Raw genomic sequence first — 19,604 nt, 5'->3', positions numbered from 1 at the left:
GAGTTTTTCTGAGCTTTGATATTCTGCTATTAAACTATATTGCACATCAACAAAAAAATGTTGAAGATATAGAGCATTAAAGCAAAAAATATGCTTTTAAGGCCAACCGAAAGTGAACAAATTACATGATTATACTTGTTTGTATATCAAAGCATGTCTTTAAATTCTCAATACATTTTTTTAAAACTAAACTCAAAACAAAATGCAACAAAGTACCTTTTGATCGGTGCTGTGTTTACTGACAGAAAACTGAAGCAGTTAATGAACAGAAAATATATATTTGACCTGCCAAAGGATAATTGGCCAATTTTTTGGTGCCTCACTGGTTCTAATAAATTTGCTTTTTGTTTGTTTATTGTTATTTGGGCATGCAGAACATCAGACTTGCAAAAAAAAGTAAATAACCAAATTATGACCATGCATTAAAAACTCACAAATCCCCACAGCATAACAACATTGTGCAACATTTTAAATACTCTTTTGAGAGTTTAAATCACCAATTGGCAAGCAGAATATTGATAGCTGAAGATCATATTTATTGTATAAGTTAAAGATGTTTAATTTTTTAAATTATAAAATTAAAAATACATTTCATCAGTGAGCATTTTTCTCATCAAGATTTTGCATCCAGCGGCGCTCTCTGGAATTTCCTGGAGTTTAGAAATGTATCTGAAGCCATTAGTGTGTTTTTTCACCAGGAAGACATCTTAAGGAAGGTCTCTTTGCTTCAGTGAGAAATATTTTTATACACCATCAGTTAATATCAAAACAGGTGAATTGATTTGTATGTTGCATCAATGCTTTCTAATTACTGACGGATTTCAGCTAGTTTCTAGGCTTTTTATGCCGTTATGCACATCTTTTTCTTCATGTGTTGAATATTTAATTCCTTGGTGTTCTACTTCATTATACATGCCTTAATTTATGATGTTTTTATTTTCTTTGTACGTATGGATTACTGAAGTCGTTTGAAATGCATTAACTTTAGAGAAACTTGTATGGCATTTGGAAAACGGCGCATCTGAGAGTGGCATTTACTTTCCTTAGTGCTGATCGGCTGTATCCCCCAAAAAGTGCAAATAAGCATCAGTGTAGACGTTAGCGTACGCCTAAGACAGTTTCTACTGTTCGTGTTGATGAACATTAAGGTGCATTTGGTACTTGAACTATTAAAATTAAAGATATCATTGAAACAGTGAAAGCTTTGAAGCACTCACTGAACAAATCCATGGAGCCGATGGCAGGAGTCAGTCACTTACAGTATGAGTGAGGCCACAGCTGCACCATCTTTATTCCAGCTTTAACCTTTTATTGGTGGCCAGGAAGCATCTTTTTTGCTAACCTTTACAATAAGAGGTCTGTTGTCACTCATACTGTCCAAGAACAGAACTATAGGCTCTAGCGTGTGTTCAGCTGTGGAGGTGGTTGTTAAATTTTTCATGACTTGATAGTTTTTATTGAGCAGCAACTGATCTCACTCTGCAGCTGCGAGTGTCACCTTGACATGCTTTGGTGTGTTTCTGTAAACAGCTTCCCTCCTTAAATAATCCTGAGAAGACATTAGGTCACTTGTAATCAACAATTTAAACACTTCTTTTTTTATTTCAGCCTTTTTACTCATGTTATTTTGACTTTAAAAGTAGCTAAAGCTAAGACAAATTCTTGTAAGCAGTGCAGATTGGTTTCTTTCCATGTCAGCCCCCGGTGTGTTTTGTCACTGCATGCCAAGTCCCATTTGTATGTTTAATCAAGCACATGTGCCTGGAGTGTCTTCCACATCAGTAGCATTAGATGAACGTCTTGATGGCTCCTCATTGAGTCCTTGCACATAGCAGCAGAGGTGGTACTCAAGGCTTGTAAAAGATGCTGCTGTTAGTGTTAATATTCCTGACAGAATTGTAGCAGAGAAGAGGACGGTATTTTTATACTTCTCATCGATTGAGGAGTTTTCCTCCATTGAGCTTAGTCATCCTGAATTGTTATTTTTCTTTGTCTTTGAGGAGGACTCGTTGTCAATTAGTACTATTAGATTCCGTGAAACTAAAAATGTTTCTTTTCAGACAGCTGGAGGTTTAAAAGTAGTCCTTGCAATCTGTGCAATGAATGGAATTTTCTTTCATAGTTTTACTAAATGCGGGGAGGCGGGGTAGGACTAGAAACAAACTGTCCTCTGTTATTGTTGGCATACAGGAGCATGACAAATGTAAGTCTGGCCTCAGAAGACAGGCTGTTATTTCTCCTCATTGTTGAGCTGTGTAGGTTTGGCTACGCAGCTGTCAGGAAAACCCAAGCTGCCCTCAATGACTAGGAAGTAAAAATGATGAACAGCATTAAAGAGAAATGATCAGAGTCAAAAGTGTTGCAGCTCTTCTGCTCTGACTGGCAGAAGAGCTGCTCTGCTAGTGGAACTGGTTGATGGGTCACGTGAAACTGGAGACTGCCGGTCCTCAGACCCATCGCCTCCAGACGGCCATGATGGGCTCTGAAAAAAGAGGCTAAAGTTCAACGGCATCTTTTTCTCAAACCTACCTGTTTTACTTAAAAAGCAGTTAGTACTAGATGTGTACCGGTCAGAAATTTGTGTCTGATTTCCTAGCTCCAGTTTTTTGCAAACATGACCAATTCTGATTTCACTTTGATGACTGTAATTAATTTTAAGCTTTTTTTTCCCCCAGTCTTTCTGCCTTCAGTGGCCATGAATGATTTACTTAACAGCAGTGGTGACGTCACACTGTGTGTGTGTGTTTGAACAGTTGCTGTAAAAACTTTTCTTTACTATTTCAGAATGAAGGCAAAGTGCCTGTGGAGTAAATATTTATAAACTTCCCTTTGCTAGCACAAATTAGCCTGGATTGATATCAGTCAGAGTCTATTCCCTTAGAAATATATAGTGGACCCCAGTCTGTTCATGGTGGAGTATTTGTAAAGCCACCTATTCATAGATTTTTGTTTTTATAGAGCATTTGTAAAATATTCTAAAGAAGAAAGCTCTGGAAGGTGAAAATGTAATTTCAATGTACTTAACATGCTATTGGCTGGTACTAATCCAGCAGCCAATCCAGTAACGGCAACCAGGAAAACTGTGAATGTTATCTTCTGAAATACCGCTACGGCAGTTTGCATGGTGTGTATTCATGCATATTAAAGTATATTTGGTGTTTTTACTATTAAAATAGACAATTATTCCTGATTTCCTGCTCCTTTTTGCCCCCCACAATGTTGGGTACAAAACAACAAAAACTACTAAACGGTGAAAGAGTGAAATCTTATGGGAGCCTGGATGAACAGATGGCATGGCTCTGTTGCAGTTTCCTTTCAAATAGCTTCATTTTAAACTCTTAATTGATACTAGTTTTTTTCTTCAAACAGCAACTTTAACTCTAAATAATCTAAACTCCTGTACAACTTGCTAGATGTTAAGTTGGGAGTGTGTGTTCATGCTCACCAATTGGGCTGTTCAAGTCGAAAATGGTATGATTCTGTTGACCGCAAGATTTCGCTGCACATCTGTTTTTTACTATGTTTCTGTAGCTGTTTGTTGCTGATGTTTCCATTAAAAAATGCACTGCAAAGCTCAGCAGTCGTGCATGTCACGAGTTCTCAGAGTACTTACATTACTTTGAATTTATGGGGGAAAATGACAAAAACAGTATTACAGCAAAATGCATTGTGCGTGGGTGATAATAAACCACTTTCTCTGGCATGAGATATGCACTGCATTTATTAGATTGATGAAGTCATTAATATTACATTTCATTTGTGTCAGGACTCCTGAGTGCAGAATTGTTTTTTTTTTGGTTTCTACAACAAGATAAATTATGTAAAGTTCTGCTTTTTGAGTCGACTAAACATCCTTGAAACTCCTTTTATAGGGAGACGGATTACAATAGACTGCCACACACTCTGCTTTGTCGGAGGCATGACACCTGTTTTTATGAACCTCTCAATTCTAGTTACTTGCCTGGCATTAACTACAACTCCTGGCTGATTTATGCAACTTTGTTGTAAAAACCGAATTGAGTAAAATCTTTCACTTAGTTGGAAAGACCTCTCTTGTTTATCTTGTAATTATTAGTTAATAGAAAGAGGTGTTACTTCTCACATTTGCAGAGTAGCTGTAAAGCAGTGTTTTCACTACAGATAAGTACATACAGTTTGATATTTTCTATGTTAGCTTGTCCTTAATCGTTACCCATTAATGACAAAAGGTTGAGCAGAATCTCAGACTCTAACATAAGCTCAAAGTACTGTGTGCCTGTATGCAGGCATCTGTTCATCTGATTTGTTGTTTTTCCTGTCTGACTTTTTTGTTTAATACTTTTCTCTCATGCTGTGTAAAGTCGGTAGAGGTTCCAAGTGTTAAAAAAGCCAAATTTCTTAACTTCTATCTTGGCTCTAAAGGTTAAAAAAATAAACCTTTGTAAAGCTGATCTCCGAAAATGTTTTTGTTTCCCCCACCACAGAACAACTAAAGGTGGTAAAAGCTTAATAAAAAGGAAATTCATATCTAATCTCTGAGATTGGATGAGTATTTAAAATTGCCTTTTCTTTCATTGCTTTGTAAATGACTCTCAGCTGGGATTTTTAAAACGCATATATCAATAATTCCTACGACTTTTCAGTCTCTGGCGGTGGAAGTGTGTATGGTTAAAAAATGTGAAGAGGGAAGGGGGGGGGGCAAGAACAAGGCAGCTGAAAATCTCTTTGAAGGTTGCTGAAGAGTGATGACATTTAATTTGGGAGACCAAACGCCCCTATTAATGCGTAATATAATCTCTACCCAAGACAAAAGTAGTGATAAATTCTGCATCTTGAATGTGAGCTCATCAAGTAAAGATTTATAAAGTGTGGAGGAGGTCAGAAGAGTTGTCTGAGAGTAGCTTGGTGCCCTAACAAATCGGCACGCTGTGGATACATTTAAAGATGCATTGTGTTTTGCAGTTTGTTTTCGATTCACAGTAGGGGAAATAAGTTGAAGCAGATGCCAGTTATCATGGATTAATATTGTTTTGAGAGAGCAGCTATTGATTTAACAAGCTCTACACACCTCAGCAGATATTTTATGTGAGGGAAAACATCTAAAAATAAAAACCACCCCAAAAGAAGCCATTTCTTCTGGAATAGACTTTTTGTTCATAAACTGAACCTCTGCCTGTGCTATATGTCCACTGCTTAGACAAAGTTAGGTACTGGGCACAATTCAAAATATTATTTTTAAGCTAAGATATAAGCTAAGATATATTCATGCAGTAGTCTTGTCACTGTTGTACTGTCTGCATGAAATGATGCTAGCATCACTGCTAGCACATCTGGTTGAATTATGGAGTCAGAGAGATTGCTAGGGAGTCGATCAAAAACAGAAGTACTTCCTTGTATTACTTGTTGCTGCATGTGATGCATGTGTAATTACTGTCATAAATAGTACATCATTGAACAAAAAAGCAGTGGTGGTGGTGTTTTATTCTTTAAGCCACATCTGGCTAAGCAGCTCATTTACCAAAAGTTGAAAGTTGACGTGCGGGGTTATTGTATCTCAACACTTGGTTAGCTGGAAGATCCTCCTCGACACCAAGACGCCTGTAATCGTTTTCTACAACATGGAGGTTTTATTATGGTGTCTATTTAAAACACAGGAACCTATGTCTTGCCATAGAGATAAAAAAAAACTTGACAAGTTCCTCAAACTTTTTATCCTCTTTGAATTGTTTCAAGTACTAAAAATTTGAATTAATACGCAACATATCAATTTCTGTTGTCCTTTCCGCTGTACTTCCTCTGCATCTATTTGCGCCTCACCAGATTGGTTTTCTTTTACCTGTGGTACATAAATATATGGCCTTGCCCCCTTTCAGATTACCAGACAAATCCATAACATTTTATAATAGTTTGACTATGAGACTCTTCCTTGTTGTTTTGCTTGTAGGAATTAATGGGAAGCTGTGTTTGTTTCTAGGCCTTCAATTGATGTTAAGGTTTCTCTATATCAGTTCAGTTTGTTTAATAAGTGTCAGAAATAGGGCTTCCAAAACGTAAGATTTAAACTGGCAGCATGAAAAGTGCAAATGCATCAAACTTGTGATATAAGATCCTTCTAAATATAGCAACCAAGCAGTCGATTGCGATTGCGGTGTTGCACACACTCATTTTGGAATGCTGGTTGCGATTCTTTAATGTCTACACATGAATTCAGAATCATAATCTATGGCTAAATACACGCCGTATGTCTCCCATTTAATTTATTTTAACAGTTACATGCTTATAGCAAAAGATCCCAACCTGCAAGCAGTTTCCACATGTGAGCTGATTATCTCCCTAAATTCGTATATCCACTGTGCAATTATGCATCGCAGAGGCAACATCTGGTGTAAGTGATTAGTCACTTTTAATTGCTCTTTGTGCTGCTAATCACTGGTGTAGTTTGTAGCTGCGAACAGTTATCTGCAGCCTCTCAAAGAATTCTGTTTGCTCCTTGTTAAGTGTGCACAATGAAAGAACAATCTTAGTTTCTTATTCTTTCTTAGTCTTATTAGCAGCTTGTAATATAGAAATATACTGAGAAGAGCTTGTCTGCAGCGAGGGCTTTAATTTCAGCTTGTAGTGAATAAAAGCACAACTACTGTGGAGGATTTTATGGACATCCTGTTAATGTCTTTTTTTCTACTAATCATAATAATCCATTTAATCACATATTAACTTTTCTAACCACAAAATAAATGTATTTGATCATCCTTTGATGTAATGCTGGATCAATAATAGTTTCCACAAAGTTAAAACTGGCTGAGAAGAAGCAAAAGGTGTGTCCTATACATCTTCTAAAGAGAAGAACCGCTGGACTGCATTAAAACAAAATCTAACATTACAAATTGATACTTTTATCTAATCTTTTAACAAAAAAATCTAAACTTGTACAGCTGCAAATTAAAGCTTATCTATTGTTAATGTTATAATAATGTTGTCTTACCATTTGTTTCCATTTTTTCTTTTTCAGAAATAAATCTAAAACTTTTCTTGAAACTTTTTAGGTTTCAATGGTGCAGATTATGCTCCATTTTCTTCTCTTCTGCTCTTTATTAAATAACACAAGAACATCCAGTCAGTCTGTTTGCAGACAAGCTCAAAATATCGCATACCTGTGGACGATTCAGGTTAAACTTACCCTTTTTATTTTGCGAGCCTTTTTTTTCCATTTAAAAGTAATTTTAGCATTTTGAAGTGTCCCAACTTGAATTTGTGGGGACAGCTAAAGATTAGGATGATGGCCAGGAGACAAAATACCTGTGAGAAAAAAACTGATCAGCACTTTGTAAGAAAGGTTTGCTGTAATGCCAAAAAGCTTCATAGTTTTTGAAGTTACTTTTTTTTTCTTGAAACATAAATAACACAATTTTTTTCAAAACATTTATCTCATTACACATCATTTTATTATCTCAAAAGAGGTTCCTGTTCCATTTCCTATCAAACAGATTTGCTGATTGAATGGAAATCATTTATTTTTCAGTAATTTTCGGCTTAACTGTATGTGCTTGGGTAGAGACTGGAGTCTGCTGCTTTACACGTTTTTATGACTGTGCTTATAAGTGTGTTTTTAATGGAATTACAGCTAAAGCACACTGGAGCAACTGTGTCACACACATCATTTCTTGCCAGTAACACAAACGGAAAGGGTCACGGTTAAGATGAAGCTGTTCATTGGACTTTAGCCAAGGGTAGTTCCTTCATTAGTAGTGATGCTTGAACACAGAACAACACTGAAAAAGCACTGGTGTGTTTCTCCCTGTAGTAAGCCAGACGTCCAACACCCATTTTATGTGCAACTCTGTGTATTGACTCAGCCAAGTTACACCCCATGTGTTTTTTGTTTTGTTTTTTTTTTTGACAAATGTTTGTGTATACTGTATGTGATCAGTTGGGGGCTGCTTTGTGGCGCAGTTGGTAGAGCTGTTGCCTTGCAGCAAGAAGGTTCTGGGTTCGATTCCCGGCCTGTGGTCTTTCTGCATGGAGTTTGCATGTTCTCCCTGTGCATGCGTAGGCTTTCTCCGGGTACTCCGGTTTCCTCCCACAGTCCAAAAAACATGACTGTCAGGTTAATTGACCTCTCCAAATTTCCCCTAGGTGTGAGTGTGTGTGTGCATGGTTGTTTGTCCTGTGTGTCTCTGTGTTGCCCTGCGACAGACTGGCGACCTGTCCAGGGTGAACCCCGCCTCTCGCCCGAAACGTTGGCTGGAGATGGGCACCAGCAACCCTCCCGACCCCACTGAGGGAAAAGGGTGCAAGAAAATGGATGGATGGATGGATGTGATCAGTTGTTACAATCTTATGGGAACTTTGTATAAAGCCATTTAAATCTGAGTTAGAGGAACAAAGACTCCAGAAACTCAGGGAGGATCAATTTTGGGTGTAATCAAACTAAATCAAAGCAAAGCATTCCAACAATAGATGAGTGATTATTTGAGGGTGAGTTAGGTTGAATCCAATTAAACTATTGTTGACTGTGTAACACTGATTAAACTTGCTATGAAAACCGTTAATTTCCTTTAAAACAGAAGTGCTATTTTTTTTTATAATCAAACTTCTTTACGAAAGAAAACATTTAATTTAGATACAACACAATTGTATGTAGAAACCATACTGTTAGATACTTTTTATTAGGTGAAACTGTGTCTCTGCTTTGTAAAACATGGCAGTCGGGAAGGTAAAACTGGAAACATGAAGAATGTGGGGGAAAAACTAATTTTCAAAGGCGTGAAATTGATATCTAAAGCCCCGATAGGTGGCGCTGTTTTACTTTCCATGTGATGACTGACTGATTTAGTTGGGGGAGAGGAAACTCAATGGACCCCAAGCATTAATACTAATCAGTAATTTAAGCAGAACACAATCAGGTTATGGTAGACAAAGTAATAATGATGTTATAAATTTTAAGTGCATCTTCTTAGTTTTATTATTTCTTTAAGAAACACGTGTAAACAAGAGCTTTACAAAAACTGTAACTTTCACAAATTTTTTGCATTGTACTGTTGTTAGATGAGTCTTTTTGCTAAATAAATTCAGAACTACAAAAATGAATTAAAAAAATAAAATATTAATAAAAAAAATGTTAAATTACGTTTATCATTAGCAGTTTTCTGGCCACTCTCTGGTCTACAAAAAAACTGACATGAAAATACTAATATCGATTTATTTCTTGTAACCGACAGTCAGGTGTTGTACAATTTACCTTCAGTGTTCCAATCTTATTTTATTGAAAAACACTGAACAATAGTTGTGAAACAATACAAACGTCTTTTAGCTGCACATGAGGTAATTTTCTCAAGTGTAAATAAAAAGTTCGGAGCATTGCTGTCCAAACTACTAAATTTAATAAATTAAACTGAAAAACGTTCCCCTAGTCTTTCTCTTTTCACAGTTTGAAAACAAGCAAAAGTTGCACAACAGGTTAGACTACAGACCTGTTTTGAGCCTCTTGCCCCAAAAGTGCACTGCATTACTTTCACAAAGTTTTGAGGTTAGTTGAGGAAAACTAACAAAACAAGTTAATCCACCAAGTGTCCAGAGTTTTAGTTTCCTTGTCGTGCACAAAGAAAATACCGACATGCAGCAGCTTTGTGGCTATTTAAATGTAAATAAGATTGGTTTCACACGTAAGCATTCGCAAGATTGCATTTCATCTACAATTAAGGAAATTGGGGCTGATCGATCAGTGCACCCCTAGTTTTTTTGTTTTTAAGGACGATATGTGGCACTCCTTTCCTTTCCGTGCTGTGACTGTGTTTTTCACGACCGGTAGCAACAAGTGGGGGAGGAGCTCACAAGAGGAGGAAACTTTACTTTCTCAAGAATCTCATTAAAAGGAGTATAAACCACAGAAGTCATATAATAGACATTGTGGGCATTTTTTTCATACTTTTTATGAAGATCCCTGCCTAATACCATTGATATTGGTGCTTTAATTTCACTTATTGTTTATTTTGTTGAAATACTTCCTTTAAATCTCTCAACACATTTTCTAAATCAGAAACATCCCCTTCCTCTATTCACACACACCCTGCTCTCTCTAAATATGTTCCTGATTGGGGGGGGGCTTGATAAACATCCAATAACGACACAAAATGGTGCTGCATGTTTGGAGTAGCTTCGTCTTTGCAATAATGAAAGCCACAGTGAAGTGGCGTTTTTTTTGTTTGCTTCCTCAGAGGCTTGTTTTCCAATACCATCAGCAGATGGTATGTGTTTTCCGTGGATGAAACCCTGAGCTTGGTGGATTTTTCACAATGCCGGCCTACGCTGCGTAAAACACCAGCCTTGGCTCGGAGAATGCACTTGTGCCAGTAAGCTACATATCGATTAACCGAGTTTGCTTTCATTTCCACAGACTCTAGAGGAGCCCCCCTACCTGACGGTAGGGACGGACGTGAGCGCAAAGTACAGAGGGGCTTTCTGTGAAGCCAAGATTAAGACCGCCAAGAGGCTTGTCAAGGCCAAGGTAAGTCGTGATTCAGAATGCTCATGTGGCGAAATTAAAAATTAATTGTCTGCCTCGGCTGCTGTTGGCTTGGAAGCGCGCGTCTTTGTTTGGAGTGGCTACAGTGGAGATAAAACGGCTCTGTAGATCTAAAGCCGATGGCGAGTTGGACACATTCAAAGCCCTCCTTTAAAGATCGGCTTGTTGAGATGATTAGACTGTGCTTATGGTATTAGAGTCTGCCACATTGATACTCTTATGATTAGATGCACATTTTAATTACTTCACTGGAAGAAGTCCAGCTGTGTTGCTTGCAGGAGCTCCACCACCTGGTTCGTGTTGTTTGTACTGCTTGTATGTGGCTGAAAGAGTGATCAGGATCCCAGCTGCGATCAGTGCCCACTCACTACCTCCGGTTCCCCTCTTATCCGCAGCTTCTGCGCACTTTGTGGCAGACAGAACAGCTGCCGCCTGCCAATCCCCTTCCTTCGATTTTACATCTTTCCTATGAAGGCATTTCATGATACACATAGTACTGTCTCTGGTTTCCCAGTGGGGCAGAAGCATCTGGATAATGCAATAGAGACCCATCTTTCGTTACGCCGGAGTGTGTGGGAGGAACAAAGATTGGCTGCTGGCTCTTTCACCGAGTCAGTTCACTGTGGTTCCCCTTGTAGAAACAAAGAAGCGACGACATCCTGCTTCTCTGCCTCACCGACTTAAATCATCAATGACTTGCTGTTTCGCTCCCATTCACAGGATCAAACACCCGTGACGAAGCAAACCGCAAGATTTTCTTAGTGTAGATGATGTTGGCTAAGAAGAAGCAAGCAGTGCAGCCTCAGCTAGTAAATTCATTACCATACTAATTGGCTCAGTGTCAGATTTGTTTTGGGGAAGCTCTAATGAGAGCATGAGCTTTGTTGCACAAATGTTGAAACATGACTATTATTCGGTGGTTGGCTTTACCATGAATATTCTACTGTAATGGAGTCTTCTTCACCTTATTTACTTACTGTGCTTCATTAATTTTTGTCTGCTTGTTCAGCTAAGTCAGTAACTACAGCGGTAACTGTTGTTTTACGAGACAAGGTGAAATGAAGTGAATGAGTCTCGCTCTGTATAGTGCAACCTGTGCTAGAGGACCTGTAAGGAGGCAATTAATGCCTCAGAGATCTATTATGCGTGAGAACCAGTCCAACAAATACTGACAAGTGTGTAGAGACATGTTGTGTATTCATGAATTTACTTTTTGCACTGATTTTGTGAAAGATTTTATTTATTTTTTAATTACAGTTGTTGAGGTTTGAATGTGTAGAGCAGGGCAGTGTGGAAATCCTATCACAATAAAATATTTAATATTGATATCCATATATATCATGATATAAAATATCATGATATAACTAAATATAACTATTTTTGTTCAGTGTTCCATGGTACTATTAAGTGAGATCATAAGATATCAGGTTGTTGTTTTTTTTTTTACATTAAAGATTTATTTTTAAAAGTTGAACATGTCATTGAATATTATACAGTTTCCATTGAAAAATATGAGGTATATTTAAGCCTGTTACAATGATCAATAAATCAATTAATTGCATGATAAATGAAAACAAACTCAATAATTTTCATTGACCTGATTTACCATTTATTTCTCTTTCTACCAAAAACTGGATGATGAAGGTCTTCAGTTTGGTAGTTTGGTCTCAACTAGCCCTTTTTTGAAGGGCCGTTTTGTTTACAAAGACTTCAAAATTCATTTTATTTGTCGATGTTTATTTATTTTGGATATTTTCAAAATGTCTTCCAGTTCCACTGTTAGAATTTAAAATTTACCGATCTTTGAGAATGTGTTTATTATTTTGTCATTACCATGACATTATTTTAAAAATGGTCTCAAAACAACAATATTATTGTTTATCGCAATAACGTCTGGATTAATTTATCGTTCAGAAAAATTTGTTCTTGTGACAGGCCTAATTATATTATATGCTAAAATCTTCAAGCGTTACAGAAAAACTTAACAAAAATGGACACATTGTTTTTTTTTTTTACTGAAGTCAAATAAATAAAATAGGGATTGGAATATAAATTCTCAAACTCTCTTTTCTGTAGCTCATTTTAAATCTAGATAATTTTTTTTAAAGAATAAGCCATGAAAACAAACAAACAATGAAGTCAAAGTAAATACAATTTCAGTTTATATTTCAGTGTAAACTTCGGCAACAAAACTTAAAATGGACATCGTCTTTGCTCTGAAAAACAAATTCCAGCTAGGGGAGTTCTGTCTGTCTCAGTGCTGTCAGTCTGAGCTGGATCAGATATTACGCTGCACAGTCCATGTTTTCTCAGGGGGGTTAGCACTTGTTCTCATCTGGGATTGTGAAGTTTTACATTCTGCGTGTTCCAGCAGGTGTCACTGGTTCAGGTGGTTAAACAGATTGGTGTAATTCCCTGACTTCTTCCCAACATTTGTGCTACATGTTGTTTTGTCCGAATTTAAGTAGCCAAAATACCTCCAGTTAACTGAACCATTCAGGTCCTTGTTGTCAACAGTGTTATTTGCTTTTCATCTTTCCTGCCTTCCGGCTATTTCTTTACTTTATTTTTTATTTTTTTTAAATTGCGTCCTGCCTATTACCTGAAGTGAGCAAGGGCGTGTCTAGATTTTTTTTTCTTTGTTTCTTTTATTTTCACAAACTGTAGAAGTACATTGACATGCAATTTTATCTAATTGCACTGCACTTAGTTCAAATTAATGTTGTCTTGGATTACAATGAACAGAACTATTTATTTACCAAACAAAAAACACACGAATCTGTTTGCAATAATCAAGCGGTATATTTGTTTGTTACAGTGCAGTAGGACTGTAACAGGCCTAATTTTTCTTGTCACACAATTAGCCTTTTTAGCTTAAAACTTGGCTGTATACAATTCTTTTTTTAGCACCGTTATTCTATTACACTATTTAACTTAATGTCAAAATTGTGGAACCATTATAGACTACAAATTGCAAACAACTGCTTAATTATGTCCTTTTCTACTTTTATGAGGTAGAGATGGAAATTAGCCACTTGTCTGTTTACATGTAATTGTTAATTGTAATTGCTGCCTCTTAAAAAATGACCAAGTCACTAATATTGATATTATAGACTACCTGTTGCATCAAAATACAGGAAACAAAAAAAAAAAATCATGGAAATCAGGAAACAAGGAAAAACAACTGGAGTAAGTTTGGGCTGTGATAAAAGCGAGGCAGGGATAAATGTTTTTTATGTGATATACTTTCTGAACTAATGCTATGTTTTTATGGGGTTTAAGTGGCTGCGCAGCTCTGTCTGCATCAACCATCATACTGTTAGGTTTGTCAGTGTGGTGAGGTGCTATTGATGTTGTCTAGCTGCGGCTTTGGACCACAGCTCCTTCTTTTTGCCTTTAGAATGAAAAGCATCCCGCTGCTCCCTGTTAAAAAAGGAATTTCTTTATTTTTGCTGGGCTAAAATGTCATTTTCTTGGAACTACTCCCTCAGTAAGCTTTTGTTTCATTTCTTTCCTGTCTTATTTTTTCTTGACCTTACAATTTAGTATGTATTTCTTTGCCTTGATTCTGCCTTCACAGTGAAATTTCGATTGCTTTTTTTTTTTTTGGTGCTGCTGGTTTATTTGAAACTGACTCCATGTCATTGCCTGAAGCTGTTACCTGCTGGAGTTCTGTCTGATTGCAGCTATTTAACATTTTGTTCACCGCCTCGCATGTGCCATTGATTTTAAATGGAGTTGGATTTTATAAAAGCTAATTTAATTAGACAGTCAAAATTATTTTGTCATTTTATGTGCACATTCTCAGAAAAATAAATTTTTAAGATCTTCTTGGAAAATCATATGCAGGCGAGGGAAAAATGCTAATCCTTGGTTTCTGGCTACTGTTAACACATTCAATGCATATAAAATAAGCCACTGTAAACATAGGGCCTTGTAATAGTTAAACTTCTTAATATTTAGCTCTGTTGCAATTACTGTTGGGGCTGGACATCAAATTTCATTCCAATATTTTTGCAGTATTATTGTGATAACAGTAGAAATTCTGATAAAAAAAAACTATCTTTTAGTGACTTTATCACTGTAACTACCTGGCACATGATTCATAGTGCCGCAAACATAAATGTTTTTCTTGAAAAACATGAAAGAAGTTTGATTCATATTGCTTTACATCACCAAACTTCAGAAAGTAACTGGATTTAATCACACAAGAAAATAAAATAAAAAAAAACATTTTTGTTTTTAATTTAACATCATTAATTGAAAACATATCAAAATAATAAATCTAAATTCTTTTCGTAAGTAATTTTTCACAATGTATGCTAACTGATACATAAAATGAACCTCCCTAATCACTATTGTAAACATTTTTAAACAAAAATCTGAAAGTATGACTTGCATCTAAGTTTACCAAAGTTTTACTGACATCACAGTAAATAAAATTCAGTCCAAATATTTACCTTTAAAAGTCACCTAGTTAGTAAGTACAACACAATTGAATTAACATGGGGAATAATCTGAGACACATGGTCCCCTCTGGAAACTATGGGGGTGGCAGTATAATGCTGTGGGGATGCTTTTAGGGAGTATGGTTAAAGTTGATTGTGGGGATATTTGGGTCAATTCAAGCCTGTCAGAAGCTGCAAAAGTTATGAGACAGGGCGGAACTTAAGTATCCAGCAGGATAACGACCGTAAACAAACAGCCAGAGCAACAACTGAAGGGGTAAATCAAAGCTTATTCATTCATTACAGAGGCTCTCGTGTTGTTGGTCCATCACATAAAATCCCAATAAAACACATTAAAGTTTGTGCTTCCAACATGACAACAGGAGTGAGAATATTTTAGCAAGTCATTGTCGCTGGCCTTTTTTTTTTCTGCCTCACAGTGACTTCGCTAGCTCACTTAGATAATGGTATTACCACTGTGGCTCATTTAGGGCAGCGGACAGACCTAAGGAAGGAGGAATGGGTTTAGGAGGGGGGTTTCTGGTCAGTGTTCCCCTAATATCCCCCTTCACAAAGCAGACGTCTGCACTTCATTCACAGATTGAAAAATAACCTGGCCAGGTAATTATTCTCATTACTAATTCTCTTTTTGCCTCCTGCCTCCCCCAGGTGACCTTTAAGCCTGATCTGTCTACAGCTGAGGTCCACGATGAAAACATCAAAGGACCTCTGAAGGTGAAGCTTGAAATATGAGCAAAACTAGTGCATTATGTACCTTTTTTATTTTCTCCTTTTGTCTTTGGTGTTTATTATTAAACCCATTTTATCGTAGATTTACTCCTTCGCCTTCTCCTAAACACCCTCCCCTCTTAAAAATCCACAGACTGTGAACATTAGCATTTTAATTTGATCTCAGTCTCTTTAGTTTCTATTGCTTTCTGTGTGATTGTCTCACTATGTACAAATAACATGTCATTAGATTTATGATCAGATAATAATTATGATTTGCAGCATGGTAATAACAGCTGTGCATCTGTGGAACAGGTGGGTGCTGTTGTTGAAGTGAAGAATCAGGACGGCGTTTACCAAGAGGCCACCATTAATAAGCTGACTGATGCCAGTATTTATACGGTTGGTAAGTCAAAGAGGAACCACTCTCCACCTGCAAATCTGTGCCAACTAACGTGAAAAAGAAGTATTTGTTAAAAAGACTCACAGTACCGACAAGTTTCCAGTTGAAAAGTGTGGAAAAGTGTCAGCTTTTGTGTTTATAATTTTCCAGGCCTGGTTAAATGTGAAGAAAAGCAAATTGGTTTTAGCACATCTCAGTTTGAGTTTAACATCTTAGTCGTCACTATTTTAGTGCTTCAGTTACAGACAGAAACTCTGCAAATATAGCTTTTTTGCCCACTACATCCTTTCAATCAGGGCTTTAAACTAAAGCCGTTTTTCTATCTGGCCGTTTTTGCAGTGGTTATAAAAAGTATTCACACCCTGGGATCTTTTATCCTTTCTGTTGCTTTTACAAATCTGTCATGATCAGCAAAATTGGGATTTTTTGACTAAGGAAGGGAGTGAATATTTATTTAAGCACTTAATTTATGTTAAATATTTCTATTTAATTATGACTATTTTATAGAAGTCAGTTTTCATTTCACTATTTTCATGATTGTTCAAAAAAGCAAATTGTCTTCCTTATTGATTGGTTCAAGCAATGAAAAAGGGGTGAGTACTTTTTTATGGCAACTGTAAGGGGATTCAGATGTTAAAGCGTTGAATAATTAGTTTTTATTTTTTATGACTGTAATAAGTGGTATATTATTTACTTTAAGTATGCTTATATATGGTATCATTAAAAAATAGTCAAAAGAATGTCAACCACAAATGTTCCCAAAGATAAAGTATCTACTCACCCAGAATATTTGAGAAAAGCTGCAAACTGCAAGTTTACTCAAGTTTAATCTGCTCCCTTTATTGAAAATCTATATCTGCGAGTACACAGTGCAGCGTGTTTCTACTGCTGCTTTGATCAGAAGTTTCGCAGCTTCTTGTTGTCACTGAAATGCACCCAGAGGGATTCCACTGTAGTGAAAACATCCTCAACCCAGATTAATAATTTTCATTCACTGACTCTCGCGCGTGTAGCCTCCTCAAATGTTTCCTCTCCGTGACGTCAGTGGTGCGTTCGAGGAATTGATGAGCCTCTCCAGCAGCTGAGTGCGGACTTGTTTTCATTATGCAGACATCTTGATGATGGGACGGGAATGTATTTGTGTCTACTCGTGTTGATGGAGTTCTGTTCTTCTTGCAGCAGCCTAATGATTTTGTTTTTGCAGTTTTTGACGACGGCGACGAGAAGACTCTGAGGCGTTCTTCTCTCTGCCTGAAAGGAGCGCGTCACTTTGCAGAAAGCGAGGCGAGTAGAGCGCTGGCCTTGAGTTTAATAGCTGCCTCATTTTATTGCTTCAATGAGAAAGCTTAACAAATGAAGCCATGAATGTTCTCTTTTTCACATTTTAACTATATATATATATATATACATATATATATATATAAAATTATTATTGTAATTTTTTTAATATATATCTCCTTTGCTAAATAAATCCATTTCTAACTCCTTGAAGTCCTTTAAAAAAAGATTTCATGTCATGTCAGTGAACACTTTGTTTGGATTCTAATTGGCTGAAGACGCAGCTGAGGCCCTTTGTTGTGCTTCGTTTCATCTGCAGACACTCGACAGACTCCCTCTCACCAACCCTGAGCACTTTGGCACACCGGTCATTGGCAAGAAGGGGAACCGTGGCCGGCGATCAAATCCGATGTGAGTATTACCCTCAATCTCTGGCTTATGCCTGATTGCTACAGTGCCTTGAAAAGGTGAACAAACAATAACTGTGAAGACAAAGGAAAATAGTACATGGTTTATTTTTTTTAAATTTCCAAATGCAAATCTAAGAAGTGTTGCATTCATTTCTATTCAGGCCAACAAGTCAGCGCCTTTAAAGAGTGAAATGTTTACTGTTAGCTGAAGTTCAGTCAGATTGTGTTTGCTAACATTAGTTATCAAGTTTGGTCAGTGATTCTAACTGGACTTTGATTGAGCCATCCTAACACATATTGCATATTGATCATAAACCTAAATTATGAATTCATCTAGATCCTACGTAGCTTTTATTAAATGGGTTTTCTTGTGGCTTTTCCCCAACAGTTGCTTTCTTTTCCATAAATGCCAGATTTGTTGATGGTCGCATATCTGACTTGGACTCCTTACATCAGATGTGTGTTGCTTGGTCCATGCGTCTCCTCCACTAACAGACACATCTGCTGTACCTTTGTTGATGGCATGTGAAATGAAATATTTGATTTAATCTCTTTAAGTTTCTGAGGCTTGACAATGAGAGAAGAACCAGCTCACTGATTCCCGCTCCTTCATCATGAAGGCTTATGAATGTTTGCATAGTTTGGTTGAAGGCTGCATTTTTCCATTCCTTTTTTTCTCTTCCTTTCCCTTTTCCCTTTACTTTTTTTCTTTTCTTTTCCTTTCTCTAAAATTGAACCACTCATATCTCTTAGTTGTTTCTGATTTGATCTTTTTTGGGTAGTTTTACAAACTATCCAAAAAAGATCCATCTATCATTATGGATCCTTACTTTATTGTCTCTCTGCCCAACTTTCTAACCATACAGCCAGACAGATGTAAAGAGAAGCGTCAGAAGCAAAAGAGGTGGATTAGCAGTGCTTGCCAGCAACTGACAGTCAGCCAGGCCATATAACTATAGAGCATAGTCACCACTGCCCAGCTATTGAGCTGTTAGCATGTCATGGCATGCTAGCAGTGTGGAAAATCCAAAACTTACAAAACAAAAATGTACCAAACAAAATGGAATCCATAATAAAAGAAAATCTACACATTAGATGAGGGGAAAAGTAAACCTCAGAAAATAATCAAAACATAGGGCAGACGGCAATGCTATCTTCAATCAGAGGCTTCTTCAGATCAGTTGCAAGACTGACTGCTACCAGCGTCACCATCCACAACAACTGTTTGAAGATACTTAAATGATGCAAGCTATGACAACATCAACATTTAATTTCCCTTTGGCATAAATAAAGGATCTTTGAACTGAATTGAATTGAACTCGGATGTTCTTGTAGTTTTTTTTTTCTTTCTTTGCTATAAAAATCCCCTGATGTCTCTGAGCTCCTGGGAAATAGCACAGTTTTCATTTGGGAATAGGGACTGCTCAGGCTTTATTTGGGTTATAATTGCGTTTCATCCCTTATAAAGAGAAGACTTGGCTACATAATCTTATTCTCCTTTATAATTGCACCCAGAGAAAAGTCAATATTGGCCTAAACGCTGATGCACTATTGATCCACAATGGACCCAGCTACACATTAGCACCTTGGGTCTGTTATCCCTCTGCTCTATAAAGTTTTATATCAGGAATTACAGAGGTTGACTCCACTGTATAGGCTGAAACGAATACAGTAGCAACATCGACGGCTGCGCTGCAGCAAGTACTGAAGGATTCCTTTAAATCACTTCATGCAGCAGCTGTCAGTTAATGTTGAATTCTGTTTCCTAAATGAATGGTAGTCTCTCTTTCATTAAGTCGTTAAAGTGCTTTGTTTATGACTTTGAGTCCCAGCTT

At 37.0% G+C, this 19,604-nt stretch overlaps 1 protein-coding gene across 6 annotated transcripts in view; it reads left to right on the top strand.

Annotated features, from left to right (window-relative positions):
- Nucleotides 1-19,604, top strand: part of arid4b (AT-rich interaction domain 4B) — a 50,362-nt gene that overhangs the window by 6,935 nt on the left and 23,823 nt on the right. For all 6 annotated transcript variants that reach the window (XM_008430260.3, XM_008430259.3, XM_008430256.3 and 3 more), the window contains exons 3-7: nt 10,373-10,483; nt 15,619-15,684; nt 15,994-16,084; nt 17,286-17,365; nt 17,679-17,770. In XM_008430260.3, coding sequence (XP_008428482.1) covers nt 10,373-10,483; nt 15,619-15,684; nt 15,994-16,084; nt 17,286-17,365; nt 17,679-17,770 — 440 coding nt within the window. The remainder of the gene's footprint in view (nt 1-10,372; nt 10,484-15,618; nt 15,685-15,993; nt 16,085-17,285; nt 17,366-17,678; nt 17,771-19,604) is intronic.

The sequence above is a fragment of the Poecilia reticulata genome, chromosome 15 (assembly GCF_904066995.2).
Source record: "Poecilia reticulata chromosome 15, P_reticulata-male-v2, whole genome shotgun sequence".
NCBI classification, from domain to species: Eukaryota; Metazoa; Chordata; class Actinopteri; order Cyprinodontiformes; family Poeciliidae; genus Poecilia; species Poecilia reticulata.
Note: the sequence above shows the minus strand (reverse complement) of the source record. Positions and strands in the feature narration are given on the sequence as shown.